The following is a 20,041-nucleotide window of genomic DNA, read 5'->3' on the forward strand; positions in this document are numbered from 1 at the left end:
AGAGTTACATGGGACTTTCAGGGACTGCTAGTACTACACAAATCTGGCTTGAGCGCTTGGGAAATCGGAATTAGTTCAGACTTGATTTCTTTTTGAAATAACATGGCTGATTATCATTCCCTATTACAAATAAAAGCAGTCCTAAGTAGTTTGCTTTTAAGGTCAGAAAGTTTTTCTTCTTTTTTCTTGCACGTTCATTTCCTCCATTTCCTGTTACCTCTTGCTTCAGTTCCACAAGGAAATACTGACAGCTTAATAACCATGGTAATAGCAATAATCAAACAGCAGGGCTGCTATTATAAAAAAAAAAACAAAACAAAACAAAATGAGGTGAGGGCAGGAAAAAAAAAATAATCCCTGAAATCCAACATGTAGCCTCAGTTCACATCTATGATAAAGCAGCGGGGAAGTATTGAGCTAATGGTTGTGAGCTGCCAGCACTGCTGTTGCAGAAGATAGCAGGAGGCCTCTCAAAAGACTCATTCCTACCCAAGGATACTGATTCATCACACTAATCCAAACCCCACTTAAGAGATCCCAAATGAAAAATGGGCAAGAAGTTGTACCCGAGCTCCCTGTTTTGTAACCAACTGTGATGAGAGTGTAATACAAACCTCTGAAACCCCGATTTCAGAAACCTGGTGAGATACACCATCATCAGCCACCATGTCTGGGTATAACCACCTATGTCCCCTTGCCATTCCACGCAGTAATTCTCTGTAGCTTTTTCTGGAGAGCAAACTGCAGCCAACCAACCAGTTAGTTACCGGCCTGGTCTGCCCGTGTTCCAGTCAGGGTCACCTAACACTTTCAGCAGCTCAGGTGCGTACTGTACAAGCCCAGCAGCTGGCCTCCAAGACCCAGAAGCTCCACCTGTCTTAATCTCTCCTAAACTTAAAAAGTGATGCTCTCTGCAAGACCCAGTAAGGAACAGCACAAGGTTTAAGCTTCCTTGTCCAAGAGTGCCAGCTTTTCTTTCTGAGACCACAAAGCACCATCTGGATCCAACAGAAACGGGGCTGGTAACCAGCTTGCTGACTACTAGCGCGCTGATAGGGTTCACTGTCTTCGGGACTGGTCCAGCAGTTTCGTATAGGCTTTGCCACTCCTACCTAGCAGCACACAGCGGGACCAAACAGCCTAAAACACCCCGCAAACCACGCTTCAACAGCATTGCACTGAATTCCTGCAACTGGTGGAAGGTATTGAGTGGAACGATAGGAAATATACCATGCAATAGTTCTATTTTTTGTGAAGAACAATAAAAATGCTTAGTCAGCCAGAGCTGATGAATTTTACCGCTTTTGAGGATTTGTGCAAGTGGTTACTGATGGATGATCGACACACCAGCAGGGCAGGATGCTCAATACTGCAGCTTGCCCCATCCCCCAGCAGAAGTTTGGGGAAGTATATGCCCCAGAACACACAAAAGGCAAACTGATTATTCCCCACAGCTCAGCAAGAACCGCAGGCAAACTGCTGTCTTCTGTACCACCTGCACAGCCTGTCACCACGTTCCAGGAGAAATGACTTATGCTATGCGAAGACTCAGAAATCTCTAGAAGTCCCGTTGATCCACGCGGTACGATAGCTGTGTTACCCTGCTCAGAGACAGCCGGTTACTGACCTGGTGGAACTGATACAGGGCACTGCTCGCCTTTGGCCTTCTCATGCAGAGGATCGCCTTCCCGCAGTCTCTGCCCAGATGCTCGGCAGCTTTTTGCTGGGGGTTTCCAGGAAACAAAGCAACCACTAGCAAGTGGCCTAAAGCTCTTCTGACTCCACACACTGCCCACGGACTTGCTTCTCCAAACAACTGATTTTTACTAGACCCTTTGGACACTGTATATTATCCTTCAATCTAGCCACAACACCACCTTTGACAACTCCTTTGGAATGGTTTACTATCCCATTGATCTCGGCCTTCCGAGATAAGCTATTTCATTGTGACTTCCCATCGCTCAGACGGATCCTCACGTTCTGGATGAAAAAAGCAGCTCACGATCAAAGTGAGAGGACAAAGATGCACTGTGCGAAAAATAAATACTACAATATCGACGGCATGACTGGCTGTTGGCTATTTATAGCCTTACACTAACGTGTTACCCTGGCCATAACCTGCCCATCTTGGATAAGCTTATTTTTTAAAAAAAAAAACTCATGAATAGAAGACAAAGGTTGAAATTTGCAAGACAGGAAACTGGATGATCAAGCTTGGGTAGGTCAACCCTTTTTCAACACACATAAGCATAACTTGCTACGCTTGTCCTCTGGGAGGGGGGAAAAAAGTATATGCGTTATGCTGCAATAGAAAAGGAAGCCCTTGCATTCTTCCTTCAGATCTTCCGATACCTGATAAGCCAGGCCCTCCAAATAAGGTGCAGTTTCCACTAGAATTACATAACGCATTTACAGGAAGTACTGGAGTTATCTTTAATAAGAGATCTCTGAGGTGGGGCCCATTCCAAAAAGTCACCTTAGTTTTTCTCGTTCAACAAATGAAACTCAGGACTGCAGGAAGCTGTCCGGGACAAAGAAGTGGAGCTGCTTCTCACTATTTTCATAATATTAAAGAATCTCTTTTTGTCCAGGCAAGAACATTCTTCCAAGACAAATGCAGGCTCATTAACTAAAAGTGATTCTGGTGAAGTCAAGCAAAAAAACACTCCACTGATGAGGACACCCGCTATGCTGCTACCCTGAAACCTAACCTGAATTACAAAACTACCCGTTTAACATTCAGTGGTTCTTTGAAATAGGTATTTGTAAACCACATCACTTTCACTTTATCAAGCAGATCAATTTTCAAATTTTTATCCTGAATTTCACAAGTGTATAAACCTGCAGTTCATTCATACAGTCTCCTTCGCTTACACCTCCTTTCAGTAGGCTACGCTCACCTGGACAAAGCTGTCGTGGGTGCACGCTGAAGCAGTAGGACCAGCACAGCCAGCCAGAGGATCTGTGTGGGCTGCTGCTGAACAGCTCTGTGGTGTGGCTGCAAGAATTCAAAACACAGCTATCAGACTGCCGGAACCTGTGTCTGGTGTGCAGAGTTCTATAGCTTACTTTGATTAAACATTTCAATAATCACACAGTAAGTGAAATTCCAGAAATTTATTGTTACCTTCCAAGTGATTTTAAGACCAATTTCTTAATCTTAAAAATACTTATTTTAAGATATGTATAGATATATTAAAAATATATATTGTAAAATTGATAAAACACACACATACATGCAGAAACTTCATAATCAGTCTTTTGTGTCTTAATATCACCTCTCTGATTTGGCTGCTTGAGTTTCTTGTCACAATACACCACAAAAAGTGTATTCACATAGCTGAGCCTAGGTGTTCATACACACTTGTGACCATGTGAATTTTAAGACTTACAAAGAAAATGAATTATCTTAACCAAGAGTGTATCATTCCGAAGAATATCATGACTACTCCTGAACTACCACTCACCAGAAAGGTTTTCATATGTAAATGAACCCTACAGGAACAGATGTATTCAAAAGGCGCAATTGGACTTGTGCTGTCAGATGGCACCAATAACTAATAATGTCTCACATGGTCTCCATGACTGATTTTTCATTATTAGACACTCTCAGATAATGAAGCTTCAACGCATTTCTTTGACCCGATTCTACTACTGTCAAAGGTTTTGCAGATAGCCGAAAGTAAACAGAACTAAATCCTTACAATAATTATGGTCTAAGGCTAGTGGGGAAAAAAAGACTTAGACGAGCATATTTTATTTTACTGACTTTTCAATAAGAATCATAATGAAAAACCAGGGAAAACTTTTTGTCACGGAAGTTAACAAACAAGTTTGAATACACATAAAAAGAAATCTTTTCAGAAAGTTCTACTTTGATTTCATTTAATGGGACTTCAAAAGTGAAATGAAAAGAGTCAAGAATAAGATTGAACATACATTCTTCAGTTCTCTCACTTATTAAATATGTATTTTAAGGTTAACTATCACTTTCCAAACAAACTAATCTTGCTGCTATGCTCTCATGATGAAGGAAACCAGACTTTTTCATGTGAACATATGAAGAAACACGCTTTCAGCATGCTGTATGTTATAATATACAGAAGAAAGGATAACGGAGAGATTAAGAGATACACAGGCACAGAAGTAAAACCACTGAGACAGTCCTAAGTGACAGTGAAAATTAAAAGATTTATCATACTCCAGTGAAATGTCACTTACACTCTCAGAAATGCTAATTAATTCACTGGAGTTTTCAAATGCCTCAGATTCCCTAAGTTTCTGTATTTCAGTTTTGATTACACCTTGCAAAATTTGGTATGTTTTCACCACATTCTCACACCCACCTCCCACCCCAGAAGATTCTACCTGAGCAACATAGCCAAGTTATCCTTTAAACTTAAAGCAACGAGCGTCATCCAGTGAGAGGGATCTACATATTCATGTCTAAATCTGCGCTGGTCTCCCTCAGCTCCCCTACAGGCAGTACTTCAAAACAGGCACTTCCAGGACACCAGTAATCTTACCCCAAGACAAACTCTAAACCGAGCAATGTGAATCGCACCCGAGACGCCCCTTTCCTTCCCTTGACTACGGAAGAGGGCTGGGGCCTTAGCTGAGATAGAGACAACTACCACTCATCATGATGAGTTTCAGCCTATGCTCTGTAACAATAGAAACACAAAGCGGGGACCACCTCCCACCTTAATGAAGCAAGTATTCTGGATGAGGCTTGGAGCTACCTGGTCTAATAGAAGGTGTCCCTGCCCACAGCAGGGGGGTGGGAACTTGCTGATCTTTAAGGTCCCTTCCAACCCAAACCATTCTGTGATTCTCAGGACACCTGCTCCTGGGAGAAGACTTAATAGTTAGCAGCTGGTAAGGCAGGCTCCACACTTTGGCCACCACAGTAATCTTTGCATAAGGGGCACAAGGCAAGGAGCACGTGGCAGAAACTGCCTGTCTCTTAAACATTTAAGTGTGTCTACAAGAAATGCCCAGCTCCTCAGAACACTTCCTTGACAAAAATGACGTTATGGAAACTAGTGATTATTGTCTGAAATGTTCTCAGCAGAGGTCTCAGAAGAGATGCACAAAAGATGTAATGATTTCACTGTGTAGGATTTCTAAACAGGGATGATAGATAGCTGTCTTTGTGAAGGTGCGGCTGCCAAAGGAGGAGCAGGCAGAAGGAAAGAATAATAACTGAGCTTTAGTTTGTTCAAGGAAAGGGTCACTGTTCTGAATTTCAGAAGTTTTAGGGAAACTGAACAAAAACACCACAAAACAACAACAAATAGACCACCACTCCCCAGAAAATAACCCATCATGTGATTTTTCCAATTCAAGGTAAGGGCAAGGAAAAGAACAGTAATTTGCTTCAACTCCTCTTCTGAAGAATAAAAACACTTCAGTGAGACTGATTTATTTTGTAATCAAGTGATTAAGTGAGACTGACAATTGTGGCAGAAATAATTTCAAAAAAAGAAAGAAGCCAAGACTTTTGTACTTTCTAGTCTTCAGTGCATAAAAAAATACAACATAAAGAAGCTAAGCAAGAAAAAAAATTTGGATACAAAAATAGTACGAGCAGAATGAAATATTCTACACCAGGAGTCCTCAAACTACGACCCGTGGGCCAGATATGGCCCCCCAGGGTCCTCAATCCGCCCCCCCGTATTTACAGAACCACCACATCACCACCACCCTGCCGGGGGTTGGAGGGGGAAACCAAGCAGCCACAGATGACTTCCTGCCACCTAATCCGCGCGCCGGCCCCTGTTTAGAAAGTTTGAGGACCCCTGTTCTACACAATACGTTTGACTGATCTTTAAGGTTTAAAACCTTGACCTGGAAAAACATGAGACCACGGCCTAGGATACTACTTCTTAACAAGGTCTCAGTGCTTTAATATCATTGTCCAAGTTTTGCTTAATTGAAAAAACAAAAATGAAAGTTAGCCTCACACCGACATTATGGACAAATGTTTTTCTCCTCACCCTTTCACCTCAACAGAAAGGCTATCCAGAAAATCACAAGGGGACAAACAAAATCTGGAGGAAGGACACAAACAGCAAACAGAAACTCCTTTTGCTTTAAAGGTCCATCTTCCTTTTAGACTGGACACTTTCCAATTCTCACTTGAGATATACACATGGCAGAGTATTATAGAAAAATAGTCTCACTTTAAAATCTATTTTTGAAAAGCAAATACAGAATTTTTTTTCCATACCTGTTGGATAGCAGGCTTGTGAGTATGGCACTGAAGATGCAGAGCTGCTACAATTTGCAATGGATGCGGCAACGCTTTGAGTCCCTTGCTGAAGTGGCGGAAGAGAAGCCACAGGCTGGAGTGTGTACGTGGCTCCCATTGGAAGCGTCTGGAGTACCGGAAAGGCAGCCCCTTTATCTGGAAAAGCTGGGGAAGCCCCTTGCCCTGGCAGCAACCCAAGTGGTCCCTGCTGGATCCAAGTGGAAGGGACTGCAGTCGGATCTAATCTTTGTGCTGGTGAAGTGCTGGGGGCTCGGCACGAGGTTGCCGTGTAGGAGTACGGAGGGAAAACACCTTGACCGTAAAGTTGATGAAACTGCCCTACAGTCAGCAGTCCTGCAGTGGGTACAAATTAAAGTGAAACAAGTGTTAAGGAAAGGAGTTTTCACAGGCAAAGAAAGGCAATATGAGGAGCCAAGGCTCTGCAACATTATTTGGGAAGACTACCTTTGCTCCAGCATACTTAACCCAGAAAGGAGACTGTACTCTTAGACCCGAGCATGCAGTAACTGCTGTGTGGCACACGAGTGAAGCGCCAACACAGGTGTCTGCGTAGCATTCAATCTCCTTAAACTGGCAGTAATGAGTTACCCATATTTAGAAATGTGCCATACATCGGAAAGTGTAGTAACTTACTAAACCAAACAAAAGCAATTTTGAAAGTACTGTGTGTTAAATCAGACAATACATTTTAAGAAAGGGACATCATAAAGCAAGATTTTACCAAACTCCACTACTGACAGCTCACAAACAGCTAAGGGAAGGGCAATGTCAAAATCCTCCAAAGGACTTTGCAAGTAGTTTATGACAAGTCATTTATTTGGTCAAGAAAAAAAATTCAAAGCCCATTTTTTCTCAGTCAGCTCAACTAGTTCGGTGCAGACTAAAATATCCCAGACTTTGCCATTTTGTTATTTCCTAGATAGTCCTTTTATTCTTCTCTATTATTTTACAGTTTCATCTCTCAGACAGTTACTGTTTCATGAAATGGTATTTGCTTTTATACCATGACAGCTCGATTTCTGTTTTGGTGGCTTTCTTGAAACACTGACAGTAACACCCCGAACGCCTGTGCTCATTGATTTCTCTAAGAACTACTGCATTTGTGACTCCCCTGCAGGATTGCATTTAGCCAGGAGAATTACAAGTTTCAGGATGGTTCACATCAATAGGGTTGATCTAGAAGCCAGGCTTTCTCAGACCTGTAGTTTCCAATTCTCACTCAAAAGGACTTTTTTTAAAAAATAGCCTCACATTTACCTCTGGCACTCCTCTGATGGAAGCTAATTCAAGAAATCAGTAACATACAGTCATTATTCTGCAAGTTCACATTTAACCATTAAGAATCACTAAATAAATACCAGCTGACCCTGAAGATTTGCTAAGACTTAATGCATAAGACTGTTTATTTCCTGTTCAGTACTTTCACCATTTATAAACAGAGAGAAGGAACAGGGGTATGAAAATCCTTTTGTTTATATTTCACCTTTGGATAGGGACATGAAGATTATCTAGTTCTAACACATACACAAGACACCACAGGATGCCAAGTTACCCACCTCCCGTTGCTGTACAGGAATTGTTCCTGAATGTTTAACACAGCGTTACATGCTGCAAGACATTGGGAACAGACTGACGCTTTGCAAACAAAGGTATCTCTTATCTACCAAATTACCTCACATTTACAGCAAAGACGTGTCCCTAAATAGTCAGTACAGAGCGCAACAGCGCATTGTCAGCCTGTCAGAACTTGACTGCATAGAAACCCCAATGTTTTCCTTGTTCTGTCTTTCTAGAAAATGAAACTCCTAGAGCAAAAACTCTGAAACTGCAGCCATCAAAACAGGACAAAAAATGAACAAGTCGTCTCTTTCTAATAATTTCCTTTACCAGTGGTCTGCCTTACATCAGACAAACCACCTGTCATTGAAGTCTGCAATGACTCATCTTAGCGTTAACAACGTTCACATCAAATCATTAATTTAAATGCTTCCTAGCCTCCCTACTGAAATAAGTTCCATCCCTTCTCCGATGCTTCATTTTGTTTTCTTGGTATTGCACGTGCAGTTCCACACACATCACGGAAAACACCACTTGAATTAGATGACAGTTCCTACCCTGACACAGTAACCAAGAGTATGGTGATACCCTACTCTGCTCTAAATGCCAGCCGGTGCTGCAGAGAGCAGTACCGTCAACTGCTTCTCCCCTTCTCCTGGTCGCACAGTCCTGTCGCTCCTCCTACACCGCGCCTTACAGCTCTGCACCCATGGGGTGCATCACCCGGGTCCAAGAGCCAGCCACAAAAAGGCTGTTAAAGTCTTCTCCGATCACTGCGCTGAAGCAACACGTTGCTGTATCAGCTGCAAGGAAGATGACAGTTAACATGCCATCAAGGGAATGGGAAGCAGGAGTGCTCTTCTGGCAGCAGCCCACAGTTAGAGCAGCCCAAGAGCACTGCAGAGCAAGATATTCACACCTTCCTTACACAGCGCCAGCTACAAAGCTTTCGGGCCGACACAAAACGTGTGGAATAATCCTGAGGGCTCAGACTTGTCTTGGGAAAACTCAGATCCTCCCAAAGAGCGTTAGAAAGAAAGAAAACACGTTCTAGGGCTTTTCAGCAGTATTATTTTCTAATTAGCTCTCACCTACTCGTGCAATCCGTTTTAAAAACTGCGTAGCTTGTGAATTCTTTTTCAGGAGACAACTGACAAAAATCTTACTACCAGGTCTTGCTTCCTTTGCACAAAACTAACAGGATGCTCTAGTGATCACTTCACATGACTCACTGTTTCGCACACATTTAATGACAGCTTATTAAGCACCCCTACTGATGGGCATCCTTACCGACGGGCAAGAAGCAGTAACGTTCATCTGGTAGAGCTGTGCCAGCTCCACAGAGATCAGGCAAGGGTGTTCTCAGTGTAGCACGCAATGGAGACTGTACTATAGTCTACAGGCAGCCTGAAATACATGTGAACCATGCTACTCATGCTTACTGGCAGCAGATCTACCTGCATAAACAACAACAGCTTCCCTATACCAGGTGAACTGAGATGCCACCAGCAAGGACAGGTAACCCTTCTCCCTCAGGAGAGTGCTGATTTTCAAAACCCATGCCACCCAGCGCTTCTCAAAAACCCACCAAGGCCCCACACGGCCCACTCCGACTCACCAGGCCTGTTGGCATTGCTGAGCGTCGAGGGCGGAAGCAGCAGTTGCCTGGCCAGTGGCATGCCAAGCAAGCGCTGGAAGCGGTTAGGTGGGCGGCTGGTCACATCCAGGCCCGCTGCCATCTTCGCCTTGTTGCCTTTCGTCAGGCGCTTCAGGTGGACGAGGAGTTTGTGGCGGTCACGGCAAAAGTGGGGGCTGCGGAAGTGATGCAGGGACCCAGTGCAGTTGCCACCGTTGCCTTGCCCACCCTCTGGGCCCGGCCCCCACCACACTGCTCTCCAGCAACATCCCCACCTTGCAGAAGCCGTAGAGATTGAGCTGTCGGATGAAGCTGCTGAAGTTCTTGGTCTTGAAGAAACCGGCGGCTGCCGCTGCCCCACAGCCACCCAGCTGCGCGGCGACGGCCAGCCCGGTGCCCAGCAGCTCGCACCCAAAGAGCGGCTGGTTGATGAGCAGCCCCTGGCCGGAGGCACCCAGCGAACGGAGCGGCAGCGCGGGCTGTTGACCAGCCGCCACAGTCTGGCGGGGAAGGTGTCGGCACTGACGGGGACGGGCTGCTGCGACGCCCGCCGCGCGCGGCCCCCGGCCCTCAGCCCCGCCGCGGCCCTGGTCCGCGCAGCGCCCCGGTCCCTCGGCACGGCACGGCCGCAGCCCCGCCCCCCCTCAGCTCGCCGGCGCCCTCAGCCCCGCCGCCCCCCTCAGCCCCGCCGCCCCCCTCAGCTCGCCGCCCCCCTCAGCTCGCCGCCCCCCTCAGCTCGCCGCCCCCCTCAGCTCGCCGCCCCCCTCAGCCCGCCGCCCCCCTCAGCCCGCCGCCCCCCTCAGCCCCGCCGCCCCCCTCAGCTCGCCGGCGCCCTCAGCCCCGCCGCCCCCCTCAGCTCGCCGGCGCCCTCAGCCCCGCCGCCCCCCTCAGCTCGCCGGCGCCCTCAGCCCCGCCGCCCCCCTCAGCTCGCCGGCGCCCTCAGCCCCGCCGCCCCCCTCAGCTCGCCGGGTGCCCTCAGCCCCGCCGCCCCCCTCAGCTCGCCGGGTGCCCTCAGCCCCGCCGCCCCCCTCACTCCCCCCGTCCATTCAGCTCCCCAAGTCCCCTCAGCCGGGCCATGTCCCTCAACCCCCACCATGTCCCTCAGCCATCCCCTCCGCCCCGCCGGTCCCCTCACCCCGCCGGCCCTTCAGCTCCACTGCCACCAGCATCTCCCGTAGCTTCCGTGAGCGACCGGGCGGCTGAGGCCCGGGGCCGAAAGTTGCCGCTCGGGGCGGCCCCGCCGCCAGCCCGCAGCCGTCCCGGCGGCAGCCTGGAGGTCCTTGAACCACGGCGCGGGTGGGCGCCGGGCCGTGGAAGGCGGCTGCAGGCGGGGCAGAGCAGGGAGCACGCGTCCCGCAGCCCCGCGCCCCGCCATGGCTGCCCGCCGCCCCGGGACCGCGCGCGGGAAAAGGGGCGGGACCGCAGGACCACGTGACACATCAATCTCAGGGAGGGGCGATCTCGGGAAGGGCGGGGCGGGGCGGGTTCTGCTGAGCAGCCGGACCTGCCCGGGCTGCCGCGGCTGCCGCGGGGTGCGGGCGGCGGGGACGGACGGGACGGGGGGGACAGAGGGGGACGCGGGCAGCGGGGGGCTGGGGAGCTGCTCCGTGTGCCGGGGGTGCACCGGGCTGGTGCTTACCCCGCCGGGAGGAATGCTGCTGGCAGAGCAGGTGTTGCAAAGTGTCGGCTTAAAAACCGCTGGCAGTTCACAAAAGGAAAAGCAAATTTATCAGGAGCGCAGAGGAACGCGGAACAAATCGGGAATTGTGTCACATTTGCCCTAAAACCTCCCAGACCCGTGCAGTTCTGATCCCCACACCAGAACAGATCAGGTGGGGTTAAAATGGGGCAGCGAAAATCAGCAGCGAGGATAAGAACTAGCTTCAGCGGAAGGAAATGCTGAAGAAGGAATCTTCAGAGGGGCGGTTATTGTATAAAAAGATAGGTAGTGAAGTTGTAGTTAGTGTAAAGGAGGCAAGCACGGCTAATGGAGGTTTTCAAATAGGAGAAATCAAATCAGGTACTTAATCACAGGGAAACCGGGGAACTAATTGCCACAGGATGTTTTGGGTACCACAATGTTACTTGGCTAAGGGAGGGTGTGGGGGTGTGCGTGTATGTGAAGAAAAAAGAGAGGAAAGAATAAAAAGAACAAGATTAGCTATATTCACAAAGACCAGAACTCTTAAGCGGCACCTTTGTCACTGCGAGTGCTTGCACTGTGCGCTGGCACAGCTCTGAGGCGGTGCCTGAGCTGCACTGGTGCAGATCTGCCCTCTCCCCAGCCTTGTGCTGTCAGCTGTGGCTGCAGGCAGACTGCAGGAACCAGCAGAACCATCCTTACCGCTGCAGAACAGGAATCTGCTATGAACCAACAGGCAAAGAAGAGCAGGGAGCTGGGGAAGGAAGAGTGCGGTGATCTCTCTCTCTGCTTGCATCTTGCCCACAGGTCACCAGCAGCGGCGGAAGAAAATGACATTCCTCTGTCTTGGCTGCCCTCAAAGCAAGACAGTAGTGAGAAGACTGAGCACCCGTGTGTTTCGTGACCTCAAATACATTATCTTGGAGTTGTCGTAAGATTTCTTAGCAAGAAGGTACAAACCCAAACCTCTTCTTTAACTAAAGTCGTCCTTATTGCTTTGGTTTACAGCACAGCCCCTAACCACCAAGGCACGCAAAAGCGCAGTAAGTTCCAGAAAGGGGGCAAAATTGAATAAACTGATGGGAAACTGTTCCTATTTTTAAACTGAAAGTAATATCCCTCTGCTCTTCCGCATAGCTGAAGTGAGGAAAATGATGTTTGGGCGGGGTTGCTAACAGAGTTTCACACTTCAAATTAAACCAGAAGCAGAAATGTTGTCAATGTTGTCATCAAAGCTAAATCCAGCACCGCAGAAGGATGTTGCTTTACCCAAGGAATTAATGGCCTGCGATTCTAGTAAGCTCATGCTGTCGTCTTCCCAAGAGGCTTTGCATTTTTTTCCCCCTCGGTAATAATTTATTAAGAATTATGTTGCTCAGTGTAAACAGCTAAAACTTAAGTAAAGCATACTGAATGCAAATCTGAAAAATCCAGAAAGATGTCCACTTCACAAAAAATTCTTCTCGGCATTCCTGAGGTTGTCTTTTGCATTACTTCAGTGAAATGAATTTGGGTTTCTCTCTCCCTGTGCAGCGAGAGTGCCAGAAGACCATGACTACCTGATGGTGGGACAGGTGAGGTTTTTAGTGTATCATCCGTAAATCAGGGCAGAGCCAGCAATACGTAGTCCATCACTGAAATGCAGAGCATGATTCCCTAGAACTAACGCACAGAAACATCGGTCCCTTTGGTACCACTGGCCATTCTTGACTTCAGCCACAAGAGCGGATTCATTTGCCACTTCATGGTCAGTGGGTTAAATTTGGTCCTGAGGACTTTAATCGTTACTTTGCTGTCAAAGATTGTTATTAGCCAAAGGTGATGGGAGCTGCAAGAATAAATAGCTTATTACTAATTTGTGTTATGGACTCAGTGCTTTCCTTCTTTTTCACCCATGTGAACTCAAATTGCTGTTAGCCCGCACGCCCCTATTTGCCATGTACCATGGCAGTTACTCCCTGGTGTCTGCCTCTCTCACAGCTGTGCCTTTCTCTGCAGCTAGCTTTCTTCCTCCTTCCCTGCTGCGGGACACCAGAGATGTGCCTATTTTACACACGAGAAGGTGGGCCTTTGCCAGAAATTCATAATCCTCTTCTCCTGCCAGTGCTTAATCTCCATTCCCACCTTTTGTAATAACCTCCTAGTTTTCTATGTTTCCCTTGCTTATACATATATATATAGTAAAAACCCCTACCAACTGAACGATCTAAATTACACATTTTGCAAACTGATTCTGCAGAGCTGAACAAAAATGTTATTGTTAGCTTGTCTACTGTATGTCAGGGCAAGGACAGCTGCATTTCCATGCAGTGTGCTGACCCTGACTACCATCCAAGGACATACTACTGTTAGTAAAGGCAGCACTTAATCCCTGGAAGGTTTTACCAGGTTAAGTGGAGAATTTTTCATCACCTGGAAAATTTAAATCGATGTGTGCTTTTGTTCAGCTACCAGTTAGTTGAGGAAATGACCAGTTTACGTTATCAAGCCTGTAATTTGCAGAAGGCCAGACACGCTACGTACAGTCACCCTTCCTGGGCTGAAAAAGTCCACCTCTAAATGCATAAGAGGAATGTACATATATACTATAAAGCTGGAAAATAACTGTTCTTACCATGATTATATGCATGTTAGATCTGTGAGTGGTAAGAAGTGTTGCTGTAATTAGTTTCAGTTTTGTTAGGAAGGTAACAAAGAACAGTTGAAAAACATTCCCTAGAGAATTAACATTTTGGAAGAAAAGTGATTTTTCTTACTTTTTTTTTCTAGTTAAAGAAATAATCAGCTAGTACAGAAGGATGGATATTATTTTCTTATTGATGTATAGCAGTACAAATCTTTGAGCTCCAGACCTCTTGTAACACAGCTAAGGCAGAGTCTCATACTACTACATTTTAATTTGTTCTGAATCAACATAAGTGAACATTGAATATTTCTATCCATGTCATCTTAATTAGGAAGGAAAGAAGGACCTAGATGCTTTTGCTAATAAGTCAGATAAGACGAAACTCAAAACTGTTTTCAGATTTGACAAATTTTGGCAAATAATCTCTATTTTTAATTATGGATGGGATTAGGTCTGGAAGCACGAGCATAGTACCAGACAACCAACTTTCCTACTCAGCTGACTCATCTGAAACTATGGAACATGACAATTTTAGAACATAAGCCTAAGAACATATCATCAGCCCATTTTTCTCAGTTCTGTTTTAAGTGATCTTTGAAAAGCATAGTTAACCTCTGTTTCATGTGTTAATACCATATTAAATTGCCTTATTGCTTTGTGATGTAGAGAAACTTTGGTGTTGACTTCTGATTCATTTCAAGAATGTTTTTTTCTTGTAAGCTTGAAAAAAGAATATTCCACTGAAGTAAGCTGATTGCAAGCAGTTTCAGTAATTGAATCTCTAGATAATTGTCTTTATGCTGGGAGGTTTTGTCCCACTTCTAATGGAATTTTAATGCTGAAACAGTTTCATTTAAAACTGTTGCCATAAAACATGTTGGAATTTTCTATTTTTGTTGCAGGTGTGTTTTTTTTTCCCCCAAAACCTTTTTAAAAGCTGAGGTTGAAGATGATATTATTACACTAAGAAATACTGCCAAATACATTCTGAGAAATTAGAAAGATTTCTACAAGATAGGACTGTTAAGACTATCATGCTGTCAGTCTGTTGCAGTGTTCCCCAGTACTAAAATGACTGCATTTAAATAATATTACAAGTAACTGGGGTGTTTTTTCAGTGGGAAGACAAAGAGGGTCCCCCGTGGAGAGTCGGCCAAGTCACGACAATCACATCAATATGGCTACATGTCGTGCTCAGTTTATTAAATAAACAGGTCATATTTATAACTTAAACCGACCGCCCACCCGACTTTACACACAGGTGATTGGATAAAAGTCTCTGGCCACGTGGGTGTCTGTGTCACTGATCGGTGCGCATGCTGCAGGCGCCTGATCAGAGTGTGCCGATGAGAGCGTGCTGATTTCGCGGTTCCCAGGACTTGCTCTGCACCTGGCTTCTTGTCCGTGCATAGCTTGTTTTCTTTCTCACACTGCTTGTTCCCAGGACAATTTAAAGTTGCTCTGCAGCTTCAACTAACAGGCCTGGGTTGTCTAACCCGGACAATGGCAACATGTCTTCTCGGTACTTTAAAAATACCTCTACAGGTACCCAAGGTCACACACAAGCAGAAGTTTTCCTGCAGATCATGTTGGGGTGGTTGGCAGTTGGCACTGTAAAGGTGAAATGAGATGCCCTTATGGAGAGCAATCCATGCTGTTCTTGGGACCAGAGACATGCAGGGCTGGACTGTGCAGTGCTGGCAGCAGAGGGCATTGCTACCAGTGAATTCTCTGCAGCCACAGAAGACCTGTGGTGCAGGTGAACCTTATATCCAGGAAGGACAAAGTGCTTTGGAAAGTGTCCTTGGCTATGGAAATCTCATGATACAGGAATACTGTGAAAATCATTGCTTTTTTCCTCAACTGTTTCACCACAGCGATGACTATCAAAAGTTCTGTCTAACTGAGAGGTCCCAGAACACTGAAGGTTTTTCAGAGTGGTGCCTACCTACAAGAAGTGTAAGAAGGAGGATCTGGGTAACTACAGGCCTGTCAACCTGATCTTAGTGCCAGGGAACGTTGTGTAGCAGATCGTCCTGAGCGCCATCACACAGGAGGCACAGGAAAACCAGGATGTCAGGACCAGCCATGATGGGTTTATGAAAGGCAGGTCCTGCTTGATGAACCTGATCTCCTGCTGTGACAAGGTGACCTGTCTAGTGGGTGAGGGAAACAATGTGGGTGCTGTCTACCTGGATATTAGGGAAGCCTTCAACACCATCTCCCACAGCAATCCCATTCGGCATTGGATGCCCACCTTCCATGGTCCGCAGCAAGAGCCCTGAGCCCTCTGTGAGGGACAGCATTGACCTTCCACAGGCTGCAGGTCATGGCTTGGCCTTTCTGCTTCATCAAGCAAGCCAAGGCTTTGCTCAGCAGCAGAGCTGCCTGCACAGCGCCTTTGCCTCACAGCCTCCAAGGATGGGCTCTAACAAGGCCATGGGGAGGCTTTCTCAGCCATGGCCCTCAGCGGGGCCTGTTAACGCTTCCAGGGACTGTGGGCTTTGCTCCTGACTTGGTGTTCTTGAGAGGTTTCTTGAGTCTCCTCTGAATACCTGAAGTCCACAGCACCACAGACACCCTGGGCTCATGCCGAGGAAGAACGCCCTGACAAGCCCTGTCTCCTCCATCAGGGACATCTGGTCTTCAAGTTTGGCTTGTACACTTAATGAGATAAGTTTCAGCCATACAGTGAAAGGGAAAGGCAGGTAATGAGCACTTTGGAGAAATGATAGAAGGCTTTCCCAATTGCTATTGATGCACAGTGTCTCCTGAGGAGGTGCGGACAGGTAGGAAAATCAGTCCCTGGAGCTAAACACTGTGTGGACAGCCTTGCTCCTCACCTCTCCAGCCTCACTATTAGAGCTGAATGTAGCAAATTCTTGGCAGTAAATATTGCTTGATTTCCTTAGAGTATGGGGTGTAACCAGAACTAAAAGAGGGATTGCTAATGGTGAATGGTGGATAGTGGTGGTGGTGGTGAGGGGACTGGGATAGAAATTAATAAATAAAAAATACATTTCTCAGCTGTATTATTGCTAGTTCGTGCAGATCCCCATGAAGTCTATTGCCACAACTGAAGAGTTGCCCATAGGGAAAATTACAGACACTACTGAAAGACAGTCCAACTTTTCCTCTCTGAACCTTAAAGCAGAAGCTACATAGGTAAAATGGATTGGAGTGATCACAGAGAAAGAGGAGAAAGGCATCTAGAGATGAACTTCTTAACCCAGAGCTGTAAACCAGGAAACCAGGATGTCAGCGTATTCCAAATGTCTTCAATTTCATAGAAGGCGTGAAATTTCTGGAACTCATGAGCAATATTGGGATGTGTTCTTTTATTTTTTTTAACACATATATCTGTAGAAATTCTCCCACTTTGATCTACATATACACAACAACTGGTATCAACAACAGCACAGACTCTGCCTTCAGCCGCCAGCTTCATATCTAATGCCATTCCATTTTGAAAAGCTATAGGGGCTATTTCTCACACTTCTTCCTGCAGAGCCTTCATGGCACCTGCAGGGTCCTTGGCCATCTCTTCCATTGCTGCGCATCTCTTTGTCACTGCCTTCTCCCATTCAGGAGCCGCTAACCAAGGAGTAACCGAGGCCACACGCAGGCTGATGATCTGGGCTATCATTATGACACCCATTACATCTGAGAAGCTCATAGGCCACTTGGAGGCACGTGGCCATGAAGGCAAGTTTGAGGTCCCTGGAGTGTCCAGTTCCCTTGGGGGATGGGCCATCAGCAGCCCAGCTGGTTATGGCTGCAGTAAGAAAGGCACTTGGACTCTGAGACAAAGTGTCATTTCAAATGGCCTTGGTTAGAGCAAACTCTCTACACACAGAGACAATCGTGTCAGCTGTATGCCGTCCCTTCCGAGGCCGGGAACACGGAGTTTCCAGCGTTGGGAGGGTGGTGCAGCAAGTGGTGCAGATCCTGCCTGCAGAAGGCTTATCCCACACTGCTCCTGTCAGCTCTTGAAGTGCTTTCTGCCAGGGAAACCCATTCTAGTCATCACTTCTCGTGTTCTAAGAGGAGATGTTCACTTGGGAGTTGGTAACTGCAGTCCCAGACAAAGGTAAGGGCGTGCGGTTGGCCATTCACCAGCAGCCTCCTGCAGATTTCTTCTTCCAATATGGCTTGTTCTGCAACCCAGGGGCACACTCAGCACAGCCCAGCCTGAAGGCCAAGAGGTACGTGGAGCACAGCACAGGCCTGCTCAGATTTTCTGTGACACTCATCACTAACTCCTCCATGTACAAAGGTCTTTTGCTCAGATTCTCTCAAGCACCTCATGAAGGTTAGAAGGAGAGCGATATCTCCTTTAGAGCACTAGAGAAAGGGACCTTTACTTGAAGGCCTTTGTTGAAGGGAAGGTGGAAGATGATCTCTGATCAACATAGTGCAAAAGCTCTCCTGGACTTGTTTTGAACAAAAAGACAAGGCAGGAGTGGTGAAAATGTGGATGGCACGTTTGAGTCAAGTATGAGTGACGTTGGTAAAGTAGAAATCAAGGGCAAGTCAGCAAGACAAATTGTAGCAGGGCTGAGTAGAGAGGAAAGATCACCTCTACCAACCCTTGGGCAGTGCTCTTCCTAATGCAGCCCAGGATGCCACTGGTCTTATTTGTTTGAAAGGTGCAAAGCCAGGAGAAGAGGGGGCTTTGGGGACACCTAATAACAGCCTTCCCATATCTTCTTGGGCCATATCAGCAAGAAAAGGCAGCCAGGTTCTTGCCTTGTTGTGCTTGATGGGACTGTGAGGGCCAATGGGCATCAGCTGAAGCAAGGGAAGACAATGTCCTTCCCCATGAAGACAGTCAAGCAGTGGAGCAGATGTCCCACAGAGCTTGTGACATGTCCATCCTTGGAGCTTTTCAAGCCCCACTTGAAGGAAAGCCTGAGCTACTTGCTTCAACCCCATAACTGATCGCTCTCTGAGCAGCATGTAGGCCTGGACACCTCCTGAGGTCCCTTCCAGCATGAATGATTCTGGATATTCATCCACCATGGATCTTGCCTTCATAATGGGAGGGAAATCACTCAGGTTTCCAGCGGTGGTTGAAGCCAAACAAAAAGTTGGTCAGTGCGGCGAATGAAGAGATGGGATGCAGCTTGATGAAAGCAAGTTGTCGGTTTATTAGTGATTAGCTGCCCCGTGCTCCGCGGTCGGTTTCCCTGTATCGGTTGTCCCTGGAAGTCATACTTAGATCGACATCGATTAGCATAATCACGCCCTTTCCGACATTTCGGACAAAATCCAGGACCAGGAGGTTGTTGTTTATTCCCCGCAGCCCGAGCAAGACAATTTCTCTTTAGATGACCAGGCTTACCACAACCATAGCAATTCCCCACACCACGCATCGCTGCAAAAGCAGCAGCCATAGCTTCAAACTTGTGGTCAACCGTACCGATTCGGTTACACGCTTCCACCATTTCCACCAGAGCGGGGTTCGGGTTGGGAAGAGACTTCAGTAGCCTTTTACAATCAACATTAGCATTTTCAACAGCTAGTTTTGTTAACAATATATCCCGAGCTTCCGCATTATCTACTTGACGTTCCAAAGCCTGTTTTAGTCTACCAATAAACTGCATATAAGGTTCTCGAGACTCCTGAGTGATGTTAGTAAAAGCTTTTTGTGGCTTTTGTACGTCAGGGACCTGGAAAAAAGCCTTTTTCGCCTCTTCTCTAATTGCCTCGAGAGCCGCACGGGGGCAGTGTTGAGCCTGCGCTACCGGGTCAGCACGTGCACCGGTGCCCGTAAGATGCTCTATTGTCAGCGCAGCTGATGCAGCACCATTATGGTTAACGTACGTGAGCAGGAGTGCTTGCAATCCCCCTCTCCAGTGCGACTCCCATAACGTATACTGAGTCGGGGTTAGCAGCAATCGTGCTAAAGATTTCAAATCATGAGGAGTCATGACATAAGCATCAAACACAGAAGATAACAGACTTATAAAACAGGGAGAAGAAATACCATGTTCCGTAACCGTGCGGCGCAGTTCTTTAACAACCGAAAAAGAAAGAGGCTCCCATCGTGCTCCCCCTGCCCGACCCTGAGAATACAAGACCGGAGCAACTATAGTTATAGCCATTTCTAGATCCCCCTCCTTTAAGGCTTGTTTCTTTATTTTTGCCCACACATCACGTAGATCAGGAGGGTATAAATCAGGTTCTTGTTCAGGCTCTACCGGTCCCGGGTCAAAGGGGTCTTCTTCTGGCGGATACCCCACTGCATTGACACCCAGGGGTTTAGAGCACTGTGATTTAGAGGCTGATAAGGACAGGGCTATA

At 46.8% G+C, this 20,041-nt stretch overlaps 1 protein-coding gene across 2 annotated transcripts; it reads right to left on the minus strand.

Moving 5' to 3' along the window:
- Nucleotides 1–2,312: 2,312 nt before the first annotated feature.
- On the minus strand, nucleotides 2,313–15,380 carry LOC308058060 (heat shock factor protein 5-like). Of its 2 annotated transcripts, XM_080412070.1 has the most exons (5): nucleotides 10,603–15,380; nucleotides 9,450–9,643; nucleotides 6,233–6,607; nucleotides 2,901–2,998; nucleotides 2,313–2,641 (listed from the first exon to the last, which is right to left on the minus strand). In XM_080412070.1, the coding sequence occupies exons 1-5, from the start codon at nucleotides 10,905–10,907 to the stop codon at nucleotides 2,630–2,632; spliced, it is 984 nt and encodes a 327-aa protein (XP_080268196.1). In that variant the 5' UTR covers nucleotides 10,908–15,380; the 3' UTR covers nucleotides 2,313–2,629. The 2 variants fall into 2 exon arrangements, 1 of the variants encoding a protein (XP_080268196.1); XR_013925644.1 differs by lacking the exon at nucleotides 9,450–9,643 and having other exon boundaries at nucleotides 2,313–2,998; nucleotides 10,603–10,924.
- Nucleotides 15,381–20,041: the final 4,661 nt, after the last annotated feature.

The sequence above is a fragment of the Falco punctatus genome, assembly GCF_963210335.1.
Source record: "Falco punctatus genome assembly, contig: scaffold_23, whole genome shotgun sequence".
Lineage (NCBI taxonomy): Eukaryota > Metazoa > Chordata > Aves > Falconiformes > Falconidae > Falco > Falco punctatus.

Bases quoted from the DNA above. Each gene is read 5' to 3' on its own strand.
- LOC308058060 (XM_080412070.1), bottom strand. From the start codon at position 10,907: ATGTGTCACGTGGTCCTGCGGTCCCGCCCCTTTTCCCGCGCGCGGTCC. The intron at 9,644-10,602 runs GTGAGGGGACCG...TCACTTCCGCAG, and splicing joins GGAGCTGAAGGGCCGGCGGG to CCCCCACTTTTGCCGTGACC. The intron at 6,608-9,449 runs GTGAGTCGGAGT...TACCCACTGCAG, and splicing joins CAGCAATGCCAACAGGCCTG to GACTGCTGACTGTAGGGCAG.